The sequence below is a fragment of the Triticum urartu genome, chromosome 4A (assembly GCF_056163025.1).
Source record: "Triticum urartu cultivar PI428250 chromosome 4A, HENAU_Tu73, whole genome shotgun sequence".
NCBI classification, from domain to species: Eukaryota; Viridiplantae; Streptophyta; class Magnoliopsida; order Poales; family Poaceae; genus Triticum; species Triticum urartu.
The window spans coordinates 563,560,423-563,584,706 of record NC_141876.1 but is presented as its reverse complement, the minus strand read 5'-3'; the positions used below and the strand labels follow the sequence as shown (position 1 = coordinate 563,584,706).

The following is a 24,284-nucleotide window of genomic DNA, read 5'->3' as shown; positions in this document are numbered from 1 at the left end:
TAGACATGCATTTAACATTTTTTGACATTGTACAAAAGATTATAATTATTGCCAGTAGAACACCTCCATATGCATTGTCCTCTTCATACCATTCTTTTTGTGTTTAAGTTACCTCAGTTTATTATTTTAGTTGTCTAAGCATTTATTTTTAATGAATGTCTAACAATTTTCTATTTGTCTATTTGTCTATTTTTACAATATGGTCCTAATCCATCCCGAGATACTGGATTATGTAGGTTTTTCAACGAAAAATCCTAGATTAATTTTCAGAAAAATATATTATGTACTACTTCCATCCCTAAATATGTAAGACGTTTATCAGCTCAATACAAAGTTAGTAGCTAATACCAGTTGCATTAGAAAAGAAAATTCTATATATGTTTACCATCCCAACAGAAAAAAACAGTGCTAGAAGTGTTTCGAGCAGGCGTTCGTAGGCTGTCCGATACAATCGCCATAGAGCAGCGCTTGACAGATGGAATTGGGAGAAGCAATACGAAGCGACACATGTTTTTTTGATAACTCCGCTTTTCGTCATTTTATTCATTTAGCGAATTCAAGTCCGCGTGCAAAATGCACGTCAGGAACCCAGGGGCCACATAGTCAAAGATTACACTTGACTCTACATTGGGAGCTTCACGTTTCTTTAATCTACAGTATTTTGCATCTCGTTGAAAAATCTACTGTATTTTGCATCTCGTTAAAAAATCTACTGTATTTTGCATCTATACGGCTGTAGTACCATTCATCCCTTTCCCCATTCTCATTCTCCTCCTGTTCCTTACCTGATCTAAGGATTCATCCACAATACGTTGCTAGATCTTGCTAAGAAAAGAGGACAGGGGAGAAGTGGGATTTGGGGTGGAGTGCGGTGGCTCCAGGCTCCCGGCGGCGGCATGTCATCCAGCTCGACCACACGTGCCTGCAGCTCGCCGCCGTCATCGATTGGATGGCCATGGAGTTGGGTCCACTTGAACATGAGGGGTGGCACTCCTCTAGGTAATCACTCATCTTCCTCTCCTTCTCCTTCCTTCCCAGATCTTGGTCTGCTAACCTCCAGCAATGGCATGAATTCTTTATGGAGATTTGCTATGGCTATGAGAAGGGGATGATTAAGGTCACCTGACCTTTCTCCGTCTTTTCCCGTGTAGAAATTTTCTGTTGGAGAGAAGGATTTTTTGCCCCCAAGCAGCAAGGCTTCGAGGTCACCGGAGAAAATAAGAGATTCGTTTCACTGAGTGGCGTTGCTCTCCAGTTCGTGGCGCTGGCCTAGAGCTGTGTCGTCGGGTTGGACGGCCATGTTCTTCATAGTGTTCTAGGATATAACTTATGTCACTTGCCATTGATGTGCCTTGCGTTGTTTTAGGGAATCGAACCTATTTTTTTAGTTGACATTCTGCCCAACTTTGATTATTGTCTCTTCAAGACAACCGTAATAATTATATGAAGTTTCCTATAGCAAAAAGTGTTCAATATTTGTTGGATAAAAGGTGTGTTCTTTCTATTTGTTGTTACCATATATTAGCAACTTATATTAATAATAGGTGTATTTAAGACAAAGAAAGAAGGCTTGCATGTATTCACTGACTTTGGCCCATATGTGTTAATTGATATGCAATAGATTTTAGTTTTTTCACATGTGTTGTGGGAGATGCCTATAACACTGAAGCTTTTCTCTTTGTTCTCTTCAACTGAAAAGGTTGTAGGATAGAAGGGTTGTTTCCAAGAACAACATAAAACTCACAAAAGTGCATGTATGAATGTGTTTCGAATAATTACAATTTGACATGTTTCTCATAGTGCTAAGTTTTGACCCTTATCTAATAATTGTCCGCCTTATACTGATCTTTGTCAAGCATTATTTCTCTATCTCAGTAAACATAAATGGTTTGCTTGGTGCTTCTGAGATCTTCCCATCCAATAAGTTTAGCAATTTTTACATACCACTCTCATTAAGAGTAAATATAATATGGAAGTTCTCATTCAAATTGGCAGAATATGCTTACCAGGTGTTATGGTTTCTTGATATGTACCACAATTTTCGCAGTAGGACTTTCCACTTTCCTTTGTAGTTAGTTTGTGTCAATCAGAATTTGATCATTTGAATATTTTTGTGTAATAGATTATTATACATATTGTTGTGAAAAACAAAATCGTAAAAAAATCACCCAAAAACTTAGCATCCCGAAGAAGTTGAGAGACAAATAATTTAGATATGACTCCACTATAACTGATATGACTCAATTGTCAGAAAAGCACTACAGGTCTGAGAGTCTCGTTTCCTCAAGAAGTGGTGATATCATATCTTAGAAGAAGTTTGAACCATCACCTGACTTGTCTTGGTTTTGTGCCCCATTCCAGTAAGTTCTTGTAATGTTCTCCTTCTATAAAATATTTCAATGTTCCTTGTTTATTGTTATCCATCTCGATCATTTTTGGTAAACTTTCTTGTCCTGCATATATGGAGTTAGTCAAGTAAAATTGTTATGTTATATTGGTGAATAAACATGAGTCATGATTCATTTGGAAAAGTAATAGAAGATATTTAGATTTATCTAGCATGACTCAAAATCTTCATCAAGTATACGACTTTAGATAGGTTGGCGCTTGTTGTTTTTGTACCGTGCCTCGTACCATTGTCTATTTTTCTGCCCAAAGTCCGACTTGTCTGTCCGTTAGAATTAGATGCAAGTGCTTGCATGTACACATGGGATGTGTTTGGCGGCTAGACTTTTTAGTATATTTCCCAGTAAGTTGAATGATTTAGGCGTGCCTTTTGTTTTTCACCGAAGGACCTGCCCATGTTTTTTTAAAGTGTGTAGATGATCTGATTTTGTACTCCTAGTAGATTGAATTACTTAGGCGTATATTTTTTTCTCTCTCAAAAGGACATGCCCACTTTTTCCTAATTTGTATAGGCGACCTAGCTTTGTACGTACGGGCCCATACTGAAATATGTTTGTACGTGAACAATCATTTCCTAGTAGATTGAATTACTTAGGCGTGCACATGGATTACTTAGACCTTTTCCGTGCCTCTTTCTTTTTCGGCTGTGTAGATCTGTATATATTCTTCTGGCGCTGGTTGACTTTAGGCACAACCCTATTAAATCAATGACAAATCTATTAGATTTGTTTGTAACATCATTGGCCTTACTGTATGAATTTCTACAATAATTACATTCTCATTTGAAAAATAAGAAAACATTCCCCATACTTAGTTCTGGTTTCATCACTCCTAAACGGATAAGCTTCCCGCAAAAAAAAAGGGTAAGCTGAAAAGTGTTAATCTTAGCCGCAATGGTGGAAGTCCAATTAAAATTTCAGCAATGGGCATGCATTTTGCACTTGATCTGTTATTAGAAGCAGTCTTGTGGCAATATGAAGTTTGTAAAATCATTTTTGTTATTCTTGATTTCTTTTTTTGCGGGGATTGTTATTCTTGATCGCACATGCTTCATTTGGGTGAATAATCCAATGTCATACAAAGTTGGAGATTAATTTCTTCAAGTTTAGAAATATCAATTAGATTATTTAAAAGTATAGAGTATAGACATACCTGAGCCTTGCTTAACTTTATCTCCCTGTTTTTGTATCGTGTCCTTGGTGGCAAACTCGGAGTTGTAATCTAGAAAACATTCTAATGGTCCTTTCACCTTCTTTACCTTTAAATTGTACTCCCTCCGTTTTTTTAGTCTGCATATAAAATTTGGTCAAACTCAAACTTTGTTAACTTTGACTAAGTTTATAGAAAATAATATGAAGATTCACAATGTGAAATCAATACTGTTAGATACCTCATGAAATGAATTTTCATACCATATAGCTTTAGTATTGTAGATGTTAATATTTTTTTCTATAAAATTGGTCAAACTTTACAAAGTTTGACTTTGACCAAATCTTATATGCTGACTAAAAAGAAACGGAGGGAGTATGAAGAAATAAATTAATTTCATTTCTCAATGGTGATACTTTGTGGATTTGACAAACTTAAAAGTATTATATGCATACCTGTAAAAAAGTGTTATATGCATAAATAGAATTATCATTTTCTTTCATCAATATAATTGTATCAAATTCTTCCGGATAATAGCATGATGCTTTTAATGTTGATAGTGACATGAACTATTTTGCCATATCAGTGCAAACAAAATATAATTAGCATTTGCTTGTTTTAAATTGATGATCTGTTGTATGATTGAGGTAATCCCACATTCTCTGTACTTTCACTTGAATGTTCTAGTTTATCCTGTTGTTGGTAAGCACTAAAGCTTCTTCAACACCATAGTTTTTTGGCTGTGAAAGGATTCTAAAATTCTTAGTCAGCTATCTATGTAAGCACTAAGCTTCATCAACACCATAGTTTTTTGGCTTTGAAAGGATTCTGAATTTGTTAGTCAGCTATCTATGCAACTTTTATTCTGATAAATGATTAATTAATTCATAATGTTTACGAACCTGATTCAAGTGAGACGCAGCTCAGAAGATCTGTCCTGACTTCACCGGGCATTGAGATGCAGCCACATCAGAGTTTTGGCTTTCTTTGATATTTGTCTGGCATCACAGAGCCGACAATCTTCGATTGTTGGTGGTGCTCTAATCGGATGGCAGATTTGTTCCATAGTCTTTGATTTTGTTTGTGGTGCTCACGTAGCAAATTCTGGAAGACTTCAATTTTCTCGGTGGTGCTCTGATCAGGTAGCAGATTTACAAACATCGATTTGTCCAGAATTGGTTGGATTCTGACTCTTGGGGTTGGATGTGGCCGGCTGAGTGCCTTGTCCGATCCATGTGGAGTTTCTCTTTATCAGGACTCCACATGGTATTTCCTTTTATCAAGACTCCGTGTGGAGTTCTATAGATTGAGTCTGGTTGTAGTTCTCCTTGTTTTTTTGGCATGCATATGCCCGATTTGGAATTAGACGCACGTGAGGTTTTGTATATGTGACGGTGGTGCTCTAGTATGTGATTACGTCTGGACGTGTCACACAAAATAGAATATATATTGCCGTGTGATCTTGTGTAGTTTATCTTAGGCGTACGTTGTCCAGACTATTCTCTTTTTCCGTGTGGACGATTCCTGCTTGCACTCATTAATTACATGTAGATGATTGACTCTTTCCGTACATGTACAATATATGCATATGCATAGACGTGACAACGTGCTAGTTCAATAAGTTAGTAAATACATGTTAGCATGTTACGTAAAAACTTTTAATCTCAGCCATTATTATTTGAATCTAACGGTGCAAATAATATTAACATATGTGGATAAATGTGGTAGCTTATTTGTCTTCTATTTTAAGTATATAATAGAAGATTATTCACGTCCGTTTGCCTATCTTGAGGCGCCGTACCCGAAAGGGATTGACAACCCCTTTTACGCGTCGGGTTGCGGGAATTTTTCATTTGTGTGCAGGTGCTTTTTACGTTGTGTTGCTTGGTTCTCCTACTGGTTTGATAATCTTGGTTTCACATCTGAGGGAAATACCTACCGCCGCTGTGTTGCGTCATCCCTTTCTCTTTGGGTAAATACCGACGTAGCTTCAAGCTGCATCAACGTCCCATCAATTTTGATGATTGGATGTGCGGGATGTAATGCTTTATTTTCCCGTGCAACTATTTCAGATTGTGTACCACATACTTCTAGGTATCTTAAATGAATAGCATGTTATAATTCGCAAGAGTTGTATAGAAACTTCTACAGTCAATGTCTGGTAAGTTACTCATAGTACTGACTATACCTTATATGATGCACCAATGATGGTCAATAGTAACTTTTAGAGAGCAGACATGTCGAAGTTGATCTTGATGGTTAGCACATCAAATTGTTGTCTCAAATCTCAACGTCCATAAAAGATGCAGAAAATCTCCAACAAAAAGAAAATACACAACTCTTTCGGTAGATATGGTTACTTGAGTATCCTTGCCAAACAGTGTTGTATTCTCAATTGCAGGTCCTCAAAATGTGGCAACTCGATAGCAAATTCAGCCAAATGAGCTCCATTTGCAATAGTTTGTGTGGAACAAAAGAATATACTATCTGTCTTATGATGATAACGTATGTACAACAACCATTATTACAAAAATATAGCGCCCATACACAGTCCATATTATAAAGGTTATCTCTAAATTGCAGCCACAAATTACTTGTAGTTCCACTTTTCATAAAAAACATACTTTTAAAATATCATAATTTATTCCTTTGAACAGATCTTTCAATAAAAAGCAAGCATCATACACATAACGAAAGCACTGCCTTATAACAAAATGAACAAGCTAAAGTGAATGCAAGCATGCTTTCAGTGTTTAGTCTATAACAGGCGGGTAAGGTTCCTCCTTGTTCCAATGTTGTTCATCATCCCCTGTTAAATAAGAAACATCACCTCCATGTAAGATCATGCTGATTGACTCAAGGGAACAGAGAGCAAAAATACATTCTTGAATCGGATTCTGTTGATGTGCTGCCGAGCGGTGGTTTATGATATCCCTTGCCACATTCTCACCAATCTGCAAACACATCGGGACACCCAAAAAATTGCCCCGTTACGAAATTTGCAGCAGGGGAATCCTGACGGGATAAGAAAAACTCGACCGGAGTGTCCCATGCTGGAACAAATGGATGACAGGGGAGCCCAAAATTACCTTGAGGCCTAATGAGATGTACTTCATGGCGACAGCCTCCTTGGTCTCCTTGTTCCGCATCAGCAGCGTGACTTCGAAGTTGCTAGTCACGATATGCTTGAGTAGCTCGTACCTCTCCATGGATCCCGGCCTGCGCGGAGCGACAACTACTGCTGAAGGCACCAGCGCTCCTCTCCTTGTGTTGTCGCAGTGCCTGCACCTTAGCCTCGCAGATCAACGCCTCCAGGTCCATTCTCGCGAGATCCCGTGGACTCGTCGGTAAGATGATGTCGGCATGGCGGCTGGCAGTGACATTGAGGACGCTAACCCTAGTGCGTCGAGGGATCAGGGTCGGGAGGTGCGTGCCAAAAGCGAGCGTGACCCTTACGTCTGCGGCGGCAATCCAAACCGTTGGCGGCAGCGAGATCGCACGAGATCCGGCCGCGTCTTCTCTGTGAGGTCGGCGGCGACGATTTTGTGCGTCTGTGTCAGGAAGATTGCACGACAGCGGCTGCGTTTACTCGAGGGGATCGAGAGGAGCGGCGTTTCGTGCAGGGTAGGTTTTTTTTTTGGTGCGTGTGTGGGGTAGGGAAGAGGACGAAAAAAACCAGTCGAAAAAACAAGATGGAAGTGGCGGACGAAAAAAAACCATGGAGGCAATCCTACGTGCAGGAGGAGGTTTGCAACACCACTGAAGGTTAAGGCAATGTGAAGCTTGAACAACGAAGTAATATATTTAGATATTAGTAGTTCAAGTTTGCTAGAAAAATCATACGTCGGTAGAGAAAAACCATAAGACCTTATTATGATAATTGTTGTAATTGTACGACATGTCTCTCAAGTGTTTGCAATTATAAATCCTAAGGGGGGCATTAAAAATGATAAAAATACCTCAAGGAGACCGTACAGAATATATTTTTCTGTATTCCTTCTCCAACAACTGATTTATTTCTTCTGTCAAACATTCATATTTCCCTGATTCAATTGGAGCATTCTCAATAGTAGCACTTCCTCCAAGATTATACACAGAGATGTCCCATCAATTCTGATGATTGGATGTGCTGGATGTAATGCTTTATTTTCCCCTGCAACTATTTCAGATTGTGTACCACACTACTAGGAAAAGGGCTATAGATGATATGACCACTAATAGCGCATCAGACATGTGGTGCGCCATTAGTATATACTATACTAATGGCGCACCATGTGTAGGTGCGCCATTAGTGTCCAAATACTAATGGCGCACCACATCCACGGTGCGCCATTAGTAACAAATTTTTTTTCATTTTTTTTCAAAACTAGTAATGGCGCACCAGTGGATAGTGCGCCATTACTACTAGTAATGGCGCACCATATTCATGGTGCGCCACTAGTAATTTTTTTCAAATATTTTTTTCAATTTTTTATTATTTATTTTTTCAAAACTAGTAATGACGCACCAGTGAACAGTGCGCCATTACTAGTTAAAACTAATAATGGCTTACTGTCAACTGGTGCGCCATTACTAAGTTTTTTTCAAAAAAATATTCAGAATTTGTTTTTTTTTTCAAAACTAGTAACGGCGCACTGTGGGTGTGGTGCGCCATTACTAGTTTAACTAGTAATGGCGCATCACTCCCACGGTGAGCCATTACTAACTTGGCCCAAAATTTCCACCGAATGCACCCCCCCTGTGGACCGCCTTTTCAGTTAAAAAAATAAAAAAAAATTGATGGAAATGTCAAAAAAATAAAAGAAAATAAGTTTCCCATGTGATATGTGGTCTAGTTGTTGGGAAAATTTCCAAATATGAATTTCGACTTTATTTGCAAAATCTCTCTGGAATTTGTAAAATGGGCATAACTTTTGCATACGAACTCGGATTAAAAAGTTTTCTATATGAAAAATCATCTACTCGAAAAGTTACATCCAAATTTAACCGGGGGAACCCCGTTAAACATTTTCAAAATCCCCAAAAACCTAACAGAAAAAAGTTACGGGGCTTTTAAGATCCGGAGGCAAAAAATTTCAAACTTACTAGTGGCGCACCGTATGCTAGGTGCGCCACTAGTAACAGAAAAAATTGGTTTTGAAAAAAAAAATTTGAATTATTTTTCAAAATATGATACGTAATATGACCGGGAAGTTTGAAATATTTTTTCAAAATTTCATCATACTCATGAACTAAGTCCTAGACATCAGCAATGTTTAATAGGATTGATATGATAGATATATCAACAAGTGCGTGTGAAGTGAGGTGGTGCTGGGGTTGGATAAAACTACGAAGTTAAGCGTGCTCGGGCCGGAGTAGTGTGAGGATGGGTGACTAGCAGCCCTTTTTCTAGTAATGCCACATACTTCTAGGTATCCTAAATGAATAACATGGTTAGAATTCACAAGAGTTATATAGAAACTTCTACAGTTAATGTGTAGTAAGTTACTCATAGTACTAACTATACCTTATAGGATGCACCAATGATGGTCAACAGTAACTTTTAGAGAGCAGACATGTCGAAGTTGATCTTGATAGTTAGCACATCAAATTGATGTCTCAAATCTTAACGTCTATAAAAGATGCAAAAAACTCCAACAAAAAGAAAATACATCACTCTTTCAGTAGATATGATTACTCTAGTATCCTTGCCAAAAAGTGTTGTATTCTTCAATTGCAGGTCCTCAAAATGTTTCAACTCGGTAGCAAATTCATCCAAATGAGCTCCATCCGCAATAGTTTGTGAGGAACAAAAGAATATACTCTCTCTCTTATGATGATAACATATGTACAACAACCGTTATTACAAAAATACATCGGCCATAAACAGTCCATATTATAAAGGTTATCACTAAATTGCGGCCACAAATTACTTGTAGTTCCACTTTTCATAAAAAAACATACTTTCAAAATATCAGAATTTATTCCTTTGCACAGATCTTTCAATAAAGGGACAATTGCATTTTCCCCCTAGTTGGTTCTTACCCACGGGTTTTGCCCTTACTTTTCGAGCTTGCTCAGTTTTGCCCTTACCTTTTCCATCGAGGTCCCTCGAATGCCCTTTGACCGTTTGACCAAAACTTTGAAAATTCATAACTAATTCATATGAACTCAGAAAAATGCAAATAAGATATCAAAATGTTCAGTTAAACATTACCTTTATGTGCATATCATTTGCATTCAGGACAAAAGCACCCTTTAAACTACCTAAGGTAATTAATGTTATTAACATTATTAAAAATAAAAGGTATAAACAATATTTTTTCATGAATAAAAATTACATGCAAATGTAGGCGATGTTTCCTGAACATCCTGATATCTTATTTGCATTTTTCCGAGTTCGTATACATTTTTTATGAAGTTTCCAAATAATGGTCAAAGTCGTTAGAACATTCATAACAAGATGATACGAACTCAGAAAAATGCAAATAAGATATCTGGATGTTCAGAAAACATCACCTACATTTGCATGTAATTTTTATTCATGAAAAAAATTGTTTATACCTTTTTATTTTTAATAATGTTAATAACATTAATTACCTCAGGTAGTTTAAAGGGTGCTTTTGTCCTGAATGCAAATGATATGCACATAAAGGTAATGTTTATCTGAACATTTTGATATCGTATTTGCATTTTTCTAAGTTCATATGAATTAGTTATGAATTTTCAAAGTTTTGGTCAAACGATCAAAGGGCATTAGAGGGACCTCGACTGAAAAAGTAAGGGCAAAACCCGTGGGTAGGAACCAACTAGGGGTAAAAATGCAATTGTCCCTTCAATAAAAAGCAAGCATCATACACATAACGAAAGCACTGCCTTGTAACAAAATGAACAAGCTAAAGTGAATGCAAGCATGCTTTCAGTGCTTAGTCTATAACATGCGGGTAAGGTTCCTCCTTGTTCCCATGTTGTTCATCATCCCCTGTTAAAGAAGAAACATCATCTCCATGTAAAATCATGCTGATTGACTCATGGGAACAAAGAGCAAAAACACATTCTTGAAACGGATTATGTTGATGTGCCGCCGAGCGGTGGTTTATGATCTCCCTCGCCACATTCTCACCAATCCGCAAACACATCAGGACACCCGAAAAAGTGCCCCGTTGCTAAATTTGCAATAGGGGAATCCTGACGGGATAAGAAAAACTCGACCGGAGTGTCCCATGCTGGAACAAATGGATGACAGGGGAGCCCGAAATTACCTTGAGGCCCAATGGGATGTACTTCATGGCACAACCTCCTTGGTCTCCTTGTTCCACATCAGTAGCGTGACGTCGAAGTTGCCAGTGGCGATATCCTTGAGTAGCTCATACCTCTCCATGGATCCTGGCCAGCACCGAGCGACAATTGATGCTGAAGGCACCAGTGCTCATCTCCTTGCGTTGTCGCAATGCCTGCACCTTGGCCTCGCAGATCAACGCCTCTAGGTCCGCGCTCGTGGGATCTCGTGGACTCGTCGGTAAGATGATGTCGGCATGGCGGCTGGCAGCGGTTGGTGGCGGCGCGGAGGACACTAACCCTAGTGTGTCGTGGGATGAAGGTCAGGAGGTGCGTGCCAAAAGCGAGTGTGACCCTTACGTCTGTGGCGCCAATCCCATACCGTGGCAACGATCCCGTACATCGGTGGCAGCTAGATCGCACGAGATCCGACGGCATCTTCTCTATGAGGTTCATGGCGGCGATTTCATGTGTCTGTGTTAGGAAGATCGCACGACGACGGCTATGTTTACTCGAGGGGATCGAGAGGAGCGGCGTTTCGTGCGGGGTGGTTTTTTTGTGCGTGCGGGGTGGTTTTTTTGTGCGTGCGTGGGGGTCGGGGGAGGGGGCGGAAAAACTAGTCAAAAAACCGGACGAATATGGCGGGCGAAAAAAACCCGCGGAGGCAATCCTACCAACTGAGACATTAGAAGTAGAGATAGATATGACATAACCATTGGGGGAGGGGGGAGGGGGCATGACCCTTGCTTGTCTCTCCTTAGCTCCGCCCTTGAGTGGTGCTATTTTACAAGACTTGAAGGGAGGTTTTGTTGTTGTGGCCACGGAATATAAACCGAATGCAATGGACGGTCCGACGATGGAGGAGTTTGCGCTATTGTTGGGACTACGACTTGTTGATAAGATGGGCATTTTTTCTTTGTCCACTCTTAGTGATTCTATGGCGATTGTTCAAGCTATCGAAAATTTGGACGACTATCGGCGTCGGGTGCGGTAATTACTAATGTTTGTTGAAGGTTGATGAGTTCTTTCGGCAAGGCGAGGATAAATCATTGTGTGTGTGATGTAAACGAGTGTGCTCATACTATTGCTTGTTTTAGTTTCTTGGGTTAGGAGTCAAGGGTGTGGCATGATAAACCTCTTGCTTTCCTGATTCTGCTGATTGTAAAGGATATGATTATTAATTAAATAAAGTCGCCGAAGTTAAAAAAAAGGTAATATCAGCCGGAGTCATAGAACTTGCGTCGTATGTTTAATTTGGTGCTAGAATTTTTTAAAATACGATTTTGTGGCCATCTAACTTGACTCAGGCGTGTAGATACGGTCATAGTACATGTATCTGAGTGTATCCATGTGTATGGACCCACCTATTGGTGAGTGATAGAGCTGGGCATGGCATATTTTTACAAAAATACTCTCATATTTTTTTTATTTATGGAAAAGTCAACTACTGCAAGACACTTATACGAAACTTAAGAAAAAAACCCAGTATACCCTAGGACTCGAACAAACGACCGTATCTTTTAATACAAAATGCTCTAGCCTTTTCACCACCAGTTCAGTATGTCTAATCTCCATAACGAACTCCTATGTACTCAAAAGTGATGCATGTGGAGCTTAAATGTACTGTGTATATTTCTGTCCACGCGCTACTTTTTTAAGATATTTGTAAAACATGTGTGTTATATAAATGTGTTTGTTACATATTTTCACATGTTTTTATATAAATTTCTTTACCTCCAAAAATATTTTTTTGGCTAATAATTTTAAGATAATTTTTACTAAATATTTTATAAACCTGAGTATTATATAAACCAGTGTGTTATATAAATTTGTGTATTACATATTTTGTTTGCATAATTATAATTTTAAAAATATTATTTAAATTATACAAACATTTCAATAAGTATACACACATTTGTGTAGTTCGATTTTTGCATGATTAAAAATATTCATAATTTTAAATTTAAACTATTAATATGGAAATTCAATCATGGCTAATATTTTTTTAATATAAGTCATCAATAAAAATTATGCACAAGTAAATATTCATATATATTTAGTAAATGGTTGTATTCGTCATTCTGTATAGTTTAAATATAAGCTACACGTTTTTCTTTTTTGGATCTATTAAACATATTTATCTAGTAAACATTTTCAATGTCTGTATCAACTAAATATATTTTATATAATACACAAGTTTATATTTAAATGTTTTATTTATTAATCATGGTTTGTATGTATAGTATTTTAACACATAAATATTTGAACTTAATTTTATTACTTACGGTTTACAAATATCTTAAATGTATTTATTACTTACATTTTACCAAATATTTCATATATAATACACTGTTTATATTTACTAATCATCATCTGTATGTATGTATATTTAACACATAAATAATTGATCATAAATTTATTACCTTTTTAACAAATATCTTAAAAAATAGCGCGTGCATATGGGCCACAGATATGCAGCCCATTTAAGCTCCGCATGTGTTGGCTTCCAATCAACAATAAAAGTTTGGTTGGGCCAACCCCACGACCAAACATGTATCCCACATTTGGTGGATTTTGATGAATAAAGCTTGGTTCTACCCCTAAAGAAACAAAACAAAAAGTTTGTACCCAAAAAAAAGTTTGTTACCTTCCTCAGAAATAATATGTAAGTTAGTTATCTGTGTTACACTATAGACTAACCTGGAGGTTGTATTGGCTTGAGTGTATCGTGTTAAACCTGCTGTATGCAGGTTTGAGTCCCAGCGACCCTATTTTTTATTGTCAATTTTCACATATAATGGCAGTACTGTTATCGGATTTTTCTGTAAATAAAAAATGTGAAGGAATTTTGTGTAAATATGTGTCGTGGTGGTTGACTTTTTCCGCAACTATAAAAAATCTGAGTGTGTTTTTGTAAAACTATTCGTGTCTACTACTACCACTCACTGATAAGTGGTGCCATACACATGGATACGCGACATATGTGTACTGTGACCTTATATCCATGCTTGAGTCAAGTTAGGTGATCATAAAACAGTATTTTTATAAAGTTTAAGCACCAAACTAAACATGTGATGCAAGTCTTGTGGCTCCGGGAGATATTATATTACCTAAAAAAAGCCACTCAAGTATTTCACATTGTTCGGTGCCATTCCGTCCGACTATCCAATTCCTGGACGTTGCATGCAAGGCTAGCGTGCGAAGTAAAAAAAAAACTCCGCTTGATATGGCAGTTAATTAGAGCCAGTGATTTTGGGGAGAGACATTATGGCAGTTAATCGGTACTCCCTCCGTAAACTAATATAAAAGCATTTAGATAACTACTTTAGTGATCTAAACGCTCTTATATTACTTTACAGAGGGAGTACTAAGGAATAGGAGTAAAATGTTTCCTCACGAATTATCTTTGGGCAGATACTATGGCACTAGGAGGAGTACAACGTTTCCTTAGGAACTAAGATAAGTAATGTTTAATTTCTTTTCATATATAGTTCCAGTGATTTTGGGGAGAGACATTATGGCAGTTAATCGGTACTAAGGAATAGGAGTAAAATGTTTCCTCGTGAAATATTTTTTGGGCAGATACTATGGCACTAGGAGGAGTACAACGTTTCCTTAGGAACTAAGATAGGTAATATTTAATTTCTTTCCATATATAGTTCGAACTATATATGGAATGCCGTAAATGCTAGTAAAAATGGGTGTTTGTTACCTACCACTACTAAAGAATGGCCGAGTTGTATAAATAGGCAACTAGACCCTTCCGCCCTCCTCACCCATCGAAATTCAATTCATAGTGATCTAGATATGGCGATCAAGCTTATAGCAGTAGCGTTTTTCTTGCTTGTCCTGGCCTTTGCTGACTCCAGCGATAGGGGTGAACCTCCATCATCTCATAAGTACTAGTGCTAGCTTTACCAAGTTGAGGGCGTGTCAAGTCTGAATCACCTCATATAGTTTGTTATTTCCTGCAGAAGAAAATGCTTTTGGTGCGAGTGCTTATGCGGTTCATTGGGATCCAGATCATGCGCATTCTGGTAAATACTTGTGCTACCTTCCCAAGTTGACAAATTTGTTAATTGTGAGTCAACGCCAGACTCTTATTTACTGTAGAAGAAAACGGTTTTGGTGAAAGTGCTTATGCGGTGCATTGGGATCCTCCTTCTCGTAAGTACTTGTGCTACCTTACCAACTAAAAAAATTTGTTAATTGTGAATTAACTCCTAGGTTCTTATTTCCTCTAGAAAAAGACAACTTTGGTGAAAGTGCGTATGCGGTACATTGGGATCCCCCTTCAAGTAAGTACTTGTGCTACCTTGCCATGTTGAGAATGTGTTAATTCTAAATATACTCATAGTTTGTTATTTCCTGCAGAAGAAAAAGGTTTTGGGGCAAGTGCTTATAAGGTGGACTGGAACCCACCTTCGAGTAAGTACTTGAGCTACCTTACCAAGTCAAGAATGAGTTAGCCCTGAATGAACTCATGGTTTGTTATTTCCTGTAGAAGAAGAAGGTTTTGGGGCAAGTGCTTATAAGGTGGACTGGAACCCACCTTCGAGTAAGTACTTGTGCTACCTTACCAAGTCGAGAATGTGTTAGTCCTGAATGAACTCATGGTTTGTTATTTCCTGCAGAAGAAGAAGGTTTTGGGGCAAGTGCTTATAAGGTGGATTGGAACCCACCTTTGAGTAAGTACTTGTGCTACCTTACCAAGTCGAGAATGTGTTAGTCCTGAATGAACTCATGGTTTGTTATTTCCCACAGAGGAAGAAGGTTTTGGGGCAAGTGCTTATAAGGTGGATTGGAATCCACCTTCGAGTAAGTACTTGTGCTACCTTACCAAGTTGAGAATGTGTTAGTCCTGAATGAACTCATGGTTTGTTATTTCCTACAGAAGAAGAAGGTTTTGGGGCAAGTTCTTATAAGGTGGACTGGAACCACCTTCGAGTAAGTACTTGTGCTACCTTACCAAGTCGAGAAATGTGTTAGTCTTGAATGAACTCATGGTTTGTTATTTCCTGTAGAAGAAAAAGGTTTTGGGGCAAGTGCTTATAAGGTGGATTGGAACCCACCTTCGAGTAAGTACTTGTGCTACCTTACCAAGTCGAGAATGTGTTAGTCCTGAATGAACTCATGGTTCGTTATTTCCTGCAGAAGAAAAAGGTTTTGGGGCAAGTGCTTATAAGGTGGATTGGAACCCACCTTCGAGTAAGTACTTGTGCTACCTTACCAAGTCGAGAATATGTCAGTCCCGAATGAACTCATGGTTTGTTATTTCCTACAGAACAAGAAGGTTTTGGGGCAAGTGCTTATAAGGTGGATTGGAACCCACCTTCGAGTAAGTACTTGTGTTACCTTACCAAGTCGAGAATGTGTTAGTCCTGAATGAACTCATGGTTCATTATTTCTTGCAGAAGAAAAAGGTTTTGGGGCAAGTGCTTATAAGGTGGATTGGAACCCTCCTTCGAGTAAGTACTTGTGCTACCTTACCAAGTCGAGAATGTGTTAGTCCTGAATGAACTCATGGTTTGTTATTTCCTACAGAAGAAGAAGGTTTTGGGGCAAGTGCTTATAAGATGGACTGGAACCCACCTTCGAGTAAGTACTTGTGCTACTTCACAAGTCGAGTATGTGTTAGTCCTGAATGAACTCATGGTTTGTTATTTCCTGCAGAAGAAAAAGGTTTTGGGGCAAGTGCTTATAAGGTGGATTGGAACCCAGAAGATACACATTCCAGTAAGTACTTGTGCTACCTCACAAAGTCGAGAATGTGTTAATCCAGAATAAAATCATAGTTTGTTATTTCCTGCAGAAGAAAAAGGTTTCGGCGAAAGTGCTTACAAGGTGACTTGGAGCCCAGAAGATGCACATTCCGGTAAGTATTTGTGCTACCTTACCAAGTTAGTCCTGAATCAACTCATGATTTGTTATTTCTTGCAAAATAAAAAGGTTTTGGGGCAAGCGCTTATAAGGTCTCTTGGAGTCCAGATGGTGCACCTTCTGGTAAGTACCCGTGATATCTTAGCAAGTGGAGAATGTTTTAATTCTGAATCAACTCACATATTATTCCCCTCAAAAGAGAAAGGATTTGGTTCAAGTGCTTATGCGGTACATTGGGATCCAGATCATCCACCTTCTGGTAAGTACTTGTGCTACGTTTCTTATCAAGTGAAAGAATGTGTTCGTTCTGAAGTAACTCATAGTTTGTTATTTCTTGTAGAAAAAACCAGTTTTGATGCAAGTGCTTATGCGGGACATTGGGATCCAAATCATGCACACTCTCGTAAGTACTTGTGCTACCATATCAAGTTGAGATTATTTTAAATATGATGTGTTAGTTTGTTAATACTCATGTAAAAAGGTATGCATTTAATCTCCAAAATTAACATTACTATGTCAGTATTTCAGCAGAACTATTGGTTTAATTAATAACAATGCAGCTTCCTCCATTCCTGAAGCACCAACAAAACACAAGCATATAAAAGTTCAAACCGGCATGTTATTCCTGAAGAAGAATCTGCACATCGGCACTACACTTCCTAAAGGAACCATGTTTGCACGAGATGGTGCACCAAAGTCTGTTCATTTTGCCTCTACTCCATTGGAGTTAAAGTACTTGGCAACCATCCTTTCACATTTCATGATACCTCATGGCTCGACCAAGGCAAAGCAGGTAGCTGACACCCTTCGTTCATGCGGCAAACCGGTTGACAAGGAGGATCCTCACATGTGCTTCTCATCCCGTGAAGCAATGTCAAGGTTCGCCACCAGAGAATTAGGGGTCAGCGGCGCACGAGCAGCCATTACAAGGATTCATGGGAATGAGACCCCCAGCTCCATGTACGTTGTGGAACAGATCACCCAACTCAACAATAACGTGGTGCCATGCCATCCTATGGATTTTCCATATGAGGTATTTTATTGCCATCGGCCGAAAGAGGTGCAGTCTTTGGGGGTGCAAATCAAGGGTTTGAAAGATGGCATGCCGCGCGTGACGGCAATAGCCATGTGTCACATGAACACATTTAATTGGGACACCCAGTACTTTGAGCTATTAGACGGAAAGCGTGGTGAACCTATTTGTCACTACATGCCTACCAATTACATCATGTTTTATTAGATATATTTAAAGTTCCTATTGAACTATGTAATCTAGTTATCCGATCAATAAAGTGTGCCGAGTGACTGCATTTTTGTTAAAAAAATGCTTAATAACCACCAGATTCTGGGAGTTTTTGGACTGCTACCGACCAACATTTTCTTTTATTGCATCCCAAGTAACTCTAACTAATTACCAATGATGATGCACTTGCACATTATTAGTTTTGCATCTCGGACGAGCCGTTGATGGCTTTCGCCACCCAGCCGATAGTCAAGGTGAGGTGGATCTGTGTCATCTCGGTCATCCCTGGTGAAGGAGAGATAGATCCACGACGTCTCACACGCTGCCATTGGAAGATATAACTTTAGGAGAAGAAGGGGTCACTGCTAGGTGCTACACCGCCACTGATCCTCCTCTAACTGTATACCCCGTAGTGCGGCACTACCGGAGAAACGAGAGAGGGAGTGGCACAATCGAGAGACGGGCTAGAACATGGTTGAGAGTGAGGGGATGGGATTCTGTGTTGTTCCGCCGATTTTGAGGAACTATCGCGTTCCAGATCTGAGGGGTACATTCCCTTTCATGAAATGGGTGCATTCACGTTCTCTTTCCCAACCAAACATAGGAACACGTGCGTGGGGCAGAACTGCCCCCTTACTTTTCATGTGATGTCACCATCTAACGAACCCTTAGATACTATATAGGGAAACACGACTTGTCGTGCATTGCCCGTAGAAGTGATGTGCAAACCAACATGAATAATCAAGTTAAAGATCAATAAATTTTTAACAAGCACCGATTATACATATAAGGCAAGATATAAGCATGTAAATATTCTATTCACAATAAGCTATTTTTTGTAATTGATTTGGCTCCATTGTTTTTTAACACAGTACAATCAAAGAAGGTCAGATACACGCACATATACTCACCCATATGAACCCACACACCCACACCGGCATAATATCTTGAGCTTGACGAACTCACCACACGCGCCTCGTAGTCAACGAAAACGTGTCCTCCCATTGAAAAAACACCACCAAAAATCCTGAAATATATGCAGGAAAATGCGTGCACCAGTGCCAAGTTTAGGACTTACACTCTGATGGGCTAGTTCCACCACAAAGAACCTAACCATCAGAGTTAGGCTCAATTGTCATTTGGCTCCATTGTTAATTATTATGATAGTAGACTATTTATCTAATATCATATTTTTATTTAGTCACCATGACATGCAGCAAGGTAATTAAGATATCTAAGCCTGGGTTAATTATAAACACCAAAAGATTAGTGCATATACAGGAAGCTATATATATATATATATATATATATATATATATATATATATAGAGAGAGAGAGAGAGAGAGAGAGAGAGAGAGAGAGAGAGAGAATTTGAACTAGCTAAGAACCCGGCTAGGGTGAATTCCCAGTGTTACGAAGAGCTACGCTGGGGCGTTGACATGTGGATTTGGTTTTCTTGCCAGTTTGGATCTGATTTCTGAACTGCATTTTTTCATGCCACGGTTTGTACGGTTTCTGCGATGTCACCGTTTTGACCACACTACTTAAGCAAGATATTATCTGCCCTCTCGACCTTTTTGTGTCAACCAACCTCACCACAAGTCTCGTTCCCGTCACCTCTCTCCTCTCGACAGTGTGATTTCTCTCGGCTTAACAGCTCCTCTGCCCTCGCCACTTTTGATTTTCTTTTTTTTTTCTCGCGCTCCTCTCTTCTCTCAGTTTCTAGAAGACGTGGTACTAGCTAGCTGGAGGCAAATGCTCGGAGCAGTGACCCAAGATCTCTAGGGGATTCACCCATCCTGGGTAGGTTCCACCATTGCATGAGAACGGTGTTGGGGCACGTGAAGGACGGATCCACAAGAAGAGGCTCCCCACCGACCAACGTGGAGAAGGGTTGCATGGACGGGTATGTCTCCTACCGCCTGTGGTGGCCGCTTGTTGCACTACTGTTCTGACTGAGAAGCATCAGAGATTCTGCAGATTGCACATTTTTATGTTTGACCTCGGCCATGGTAAACTCGAGGGCATGGACCCTGCATTGGACCACCATATCAGCAGCAGCCACCGAGAAGGTGAAGACAAGGGGCCTAGGCCAACAGAGGTGAGGCAGTAGCCGCATTGGAGCAAGTTTGTGTAACTAGATGACCTGTTGCATCGATAGCGCAAAGGGCTAGAGAGAACCAGGCTTTCAAACCATGCAAATAATAATATTTAGAGAGAGATGCATCGGATAGATAGCTCTGGCCACTCAGCTTATGGTACTCCCTTCGTCTAGGTGTATAGGACATCTTACGAAAACCAGATATTCCCAAAAGTCCTAAGCGCATTGCATTAAATCTCATTCTCGTTTCCCTCCCAGCCTCGTATTGCTACATACCTAGGGAGAAAGAGGTGGCGCCCACAGGAGAACAACCACTGCAGGTGTTTGATTAGGCAAGAAATTGATGACTGTTTTGCATGCACTCACCTATTCAATGCAGATTTTACTTTCGTTTTCTACCAGCGCGATTGGAAGTTTCCTAGCTTGCCGTGCTCGTCCTCATCCAATCACAATTCACCTAGGTCGCGCTGCTCTTCCTAAGAGGCTAAGACTAGCCATAGTGGAGAGTAACATATACTAGTAACATACACATATCCTTAGACTATGTTACTACCTTCATAGTGGGTAGTAAGATAAGTGTGGTAACATGCAAATCTTCATTTATTAGGTTATAGACTCATATTGCATTGGGATATGTGATGTTACATTAACTAGCTAAGTTACTCAAACTACCTCTCTCCTCATTAAATCATTGCCACATAAGCAAATTTGCTGAGTTGGACTCGATGTTACTGCTGAAGTTACTCCCACTCAGCACATTTGAGTAACTTAGCTAGTCTAATGTGAGTAACTTCAACAGTAACATCGAGTCCAACTCAGAAAATTTGCTTATGTGGCAATGAGTTAATGAGGAAAGAGGTAGTTTGAGTAACTTAGCTAGTTACTATAACATCACATGTCAATGCAATATGAGTATATAATCTAATAAATGAAGCTTTGCATGTTACCACATTTATGTTACTACCCACTATGAAGGCAGTAACATAGTCTAGGGATATGTGTATGTTACTCTCCACTGTGGCTAGTCTTATACACCTAGACGGAGGGAGTAACTAAGATATGAATTAATTTACATCAGGTAGAGTCATCATTGCACGTGCCATCGGTATCGAAAATGACCTCAATGTCTAAGCAACTCTTCATGGTGGGTTGTCACTAGCAAAAGCAAAAATGTCTTCCATATTATCGTCTAATACCCAATAATATTTGTTTGTTTTTTGTAGAATGTCCTTTGATTTTAAAGTTGTATCATCAAGGTGAACCGCAACATATTTATTTGCGAGAGATTATGGTTGAGATCGGTTGTCTTTAAGTGTTGATCATGATGTATGTAAAACATGAATCTACGAGATGCAGAACATAGCTAACATTTTGGTTTCTGTCAATGCACCACAATAAGATTTCAAAGGAAAATTGAAATTACATTAGCATTTGAACTATTACAAAAGATGTTCAACAATAACATGGAAATTAAACGTTTGATGGCGTGTCTTTTTGAGCACATATACCTCACTTTCCTTCATATGCTTTCTCTGATTCACAAATAAAGGGAGTTTTTACAATTGAAATTATGGAAGAGACTGCAATCTTGGAAACTCACAGTCGTTATATACTATTTACAGTTTTTGTTTAGGTTGACCTAAGATTTGTCTTCCATGCATCTCACTACTGAGATCCGATTTGAGAGCATCTTTCAGCATATTCTAGGATCATAGCAGTTATACCATAGAATATAATTTCTTAATTATGAATATAGAAGTATGATAATACAATATTATTGGTTCTAGGGTATATTTTCAACAAATACATGATAGCCCTTTCGTTAAGGGATCTACCAGATTCTTAGCCATCTGGATATAATCCAACACTACTAGGAAAAATCTTATAGATAGAACCTTAGCAGTAGCGCGGGGCTTGAGATAGGCGCTACCACTAGTTAGCAGTAGCGTGGGCACGCCACCAGCACTGCAGCTAACCATTAGTAGTAGCGCCGGCCCACCAGACAACCGCTACTACTAAGTGGACTCCACACAGGCCCCGGGGCTGTGCACAGTAGCAGCGTGTGTCACCGGCCCGCGCTACTGCTAAACCAGTTAGTAGTAGCGCGTTACCGAAATGGTGCTTCTACTATGGCCGGCCCGGGCCCAGCTCCGCGGCCCCACTTTGCAGCAGTGTGTTCCTTAAATGCGCGCTACAACTAATGGGCTTAGTAGTAGCGGTGGCCCTATTCCCTCGCTAGTGCTAAACTCATGTTATCTTCATTCCCTCGGCTGGCCTCTCACTCTCTATAACGCCCCGAGACCGTTGCGCCAGGTGTCTTCCAGTTATTCGCTGTTGTTGCCTTGTCATTTTTTTGCGTGTCATGCATTTCATATCATGTCATCATGTGCATCGCATTTGCATACATGTTCGTCTCATGCATCCGAGCTTTTTCCCCGTTGTCCGTTTTGCAATCCGACACTCCTATGTCCTCCGGCGCCCCCTTTTATCTCTTTTCGTGTGCGGGTGTTAAACATTCTCGGAATGGACCGAGATTTGCCAAGCGGCCTTGGTTCACCACCGGTAGACCGCCTGTCAAGTTTCATACCATTTGAAGTTCGTTTGATACTCCAACGGTTAACCGGGGAACCGTAAAGGCCTTGTGTGTGTTGCAGCCCAACACCCCTCCAAAGTGGCCCAATAACCAATCCAAACCCCCTCCATCCTCTCGGTCGTTCGATCATGATCGCGTGGCCAAAAACCGCACCTAATTTGGACTCTCCTAGCTCCCTCTACCTATATATATGTGTCTCCCTCCGAAAATTTCGCGGATGAAACCCTAGTCTTCTTCCACCGCCTGCCGCCGGACATGTCCATCCCGAGCCAGACGTGTCCGCGCCGCCGCCCCGCCGAATCTGCCGCTGCCACGTGGCTAGTCACCTTCCTCCACCGTGCGCGGGCCCGTGAGCCAGTAGCCGGCCCTCCCGGCCCGATCCGCCCGCCGCCGCCTGCCGCAGGCACCCGCGGCCGAGCCCTGCCGGCGCCTGGATCGCCCGACCTGCTCTGCCGCCATACGCCGTTTGCCGGCCCCGCCTCCCGTGCGTTGCGCTCCGGCCGCCGCCGCCCGCTCCGGCCACCGCCTGCGAGCTCGCTCGCCCGCTCGCCCGCGGCTCGCCTCCGTCCTCCGCCGCCCGTACCTCGCCACCGATCTGCCGGACCCCGCCGGCGCCCTCGCCCTGTCACCGGAGATTGGGCCCTCGCCGTCCTGCATCCTCGCCGGCGCCGCCATCGACCGCCGCCGCCCCTGTCTCTCCGCTCTCGATCGGGATCGGGAGAAGGACGACTGGGCCTTCCGCCGGCATCGTGGGCCGCAACGCCTCCTCGGCCCGCCTTGCCTTTTCCCGTCCTAGGCCGAAGCCCATGGTGAGCCAACCCCTAACCTCCGCTCAGTGCATCTTTTAGCTATCCGACGCTCAGTGCTGGAACGACTAAGTCCAAGATCTGTGTTATTTTTATGCCTCCTTCATCATGCCATAACTCTGTCACCATAGCTCCGTTTTGCATGCATGATATATCAAATTGTTCGTCTCGATGTGCTCTTCATTTTGTTCCATTGCACCATGCTTGTTTGAGTCCATCTTGATGCCCATATGTCTATTGCAAGAGTGCCATAAAATGTTAGTTCCTGATTCTTATCAGTTTATGAGCATTTGTCATTTTTTTGCCATGATTATTGTGTGCTGCATATGGGCATGAGCTCTACAGGTGTTTTAGGATATGCCATGCCATCTTTACAGGGGTGTATGTCATGTATTTTTGTGATCATTGTGGTGACTAGCACAAGCATGCAAAGTAGCTCTCGTGATATTGGTGATTTCAGACTTAGAATTTCACTAAGTCATTCCCTGCTGTTATTTTAATGCCATGTGTTCATGTTGCTACAGAGTGATCCATGCTTCTTTTGAGTATGTTCAGTAAGGATGATTTTGACATATGGTTATGCTCTATCCATCCATGTCCCTGTTTGCATTTATGGAGTGCCCTAGCATGACTCAATATTGCTCTACTTTTGCTATAAAATGTTCCTAGCAGATTGTTTACGTGTTAATCAATTTTGCCACGGTTGTTGTAGTTGATCCATGCATGCTATGAGTTTGTTCGTGCCATGGTTAGCTTCTTGAACATGTCTTCTTGCTGGTAGTATGCTTAGCTTGTCATGCAATGCCTTGTGTTGAGTGCATCGAGCTCGCAAACGTGCCTTCATATTC

The 24,284-nt window shown here is 40.4% G+C and overlaps 1 protein-coding gene and 1 long non-coding RNA gene across 2 annotated transcripts; both read left to right on the top strand.

Moving 5' to 3' along the window:
- The first annotated feature begins 422 nt into the window (after window positions 1-422).
- LOC125552833 (uncharacterized) lies at window positions 423-1,636 on the top strand. Its single transcript, XR_007303806.2, has 2 exons — window positions 423-999; window positions 1,152-1,636. It is a non-coding gene; the product is annotated as an uncharacterized LOC125552833 (long non-coding RNA).
- A 12,983-nt stretch (window positions 1,637-14,619) lies between these two features.
- LOC125554218 (BURP domain-containing protein 4-like) lies at window positions 14,620-17,990 on the top strand. The gene is made up of 11 exons (XM_087519820.1): window positions 14,620-14,689; window positions 14,926-14,979; window positions 15,187-15,240; window positions 15,837-15,890; window positions 15,970-16,020; window positions 16,486-16,548; window positions 16,625-16,687; window positions 16,762-16,815; window positions 16,892-16,951; window positions 17,033-17,095; window positions 17,253-17,990. The coding sequence occupies exons 1-11, from the start codon at window positions 14,620-14,622 to the stop codon at window positions 17,930-17,932; spliced, it is 1,266 nt and encodes a 421-aa protein (XP_087375946.1). The 3' UTR covers window positions 17,933-17,990.
- The last annotated feature ends 6,294 nt before the right edge of the window (window positions 17,991-24,284 follow it).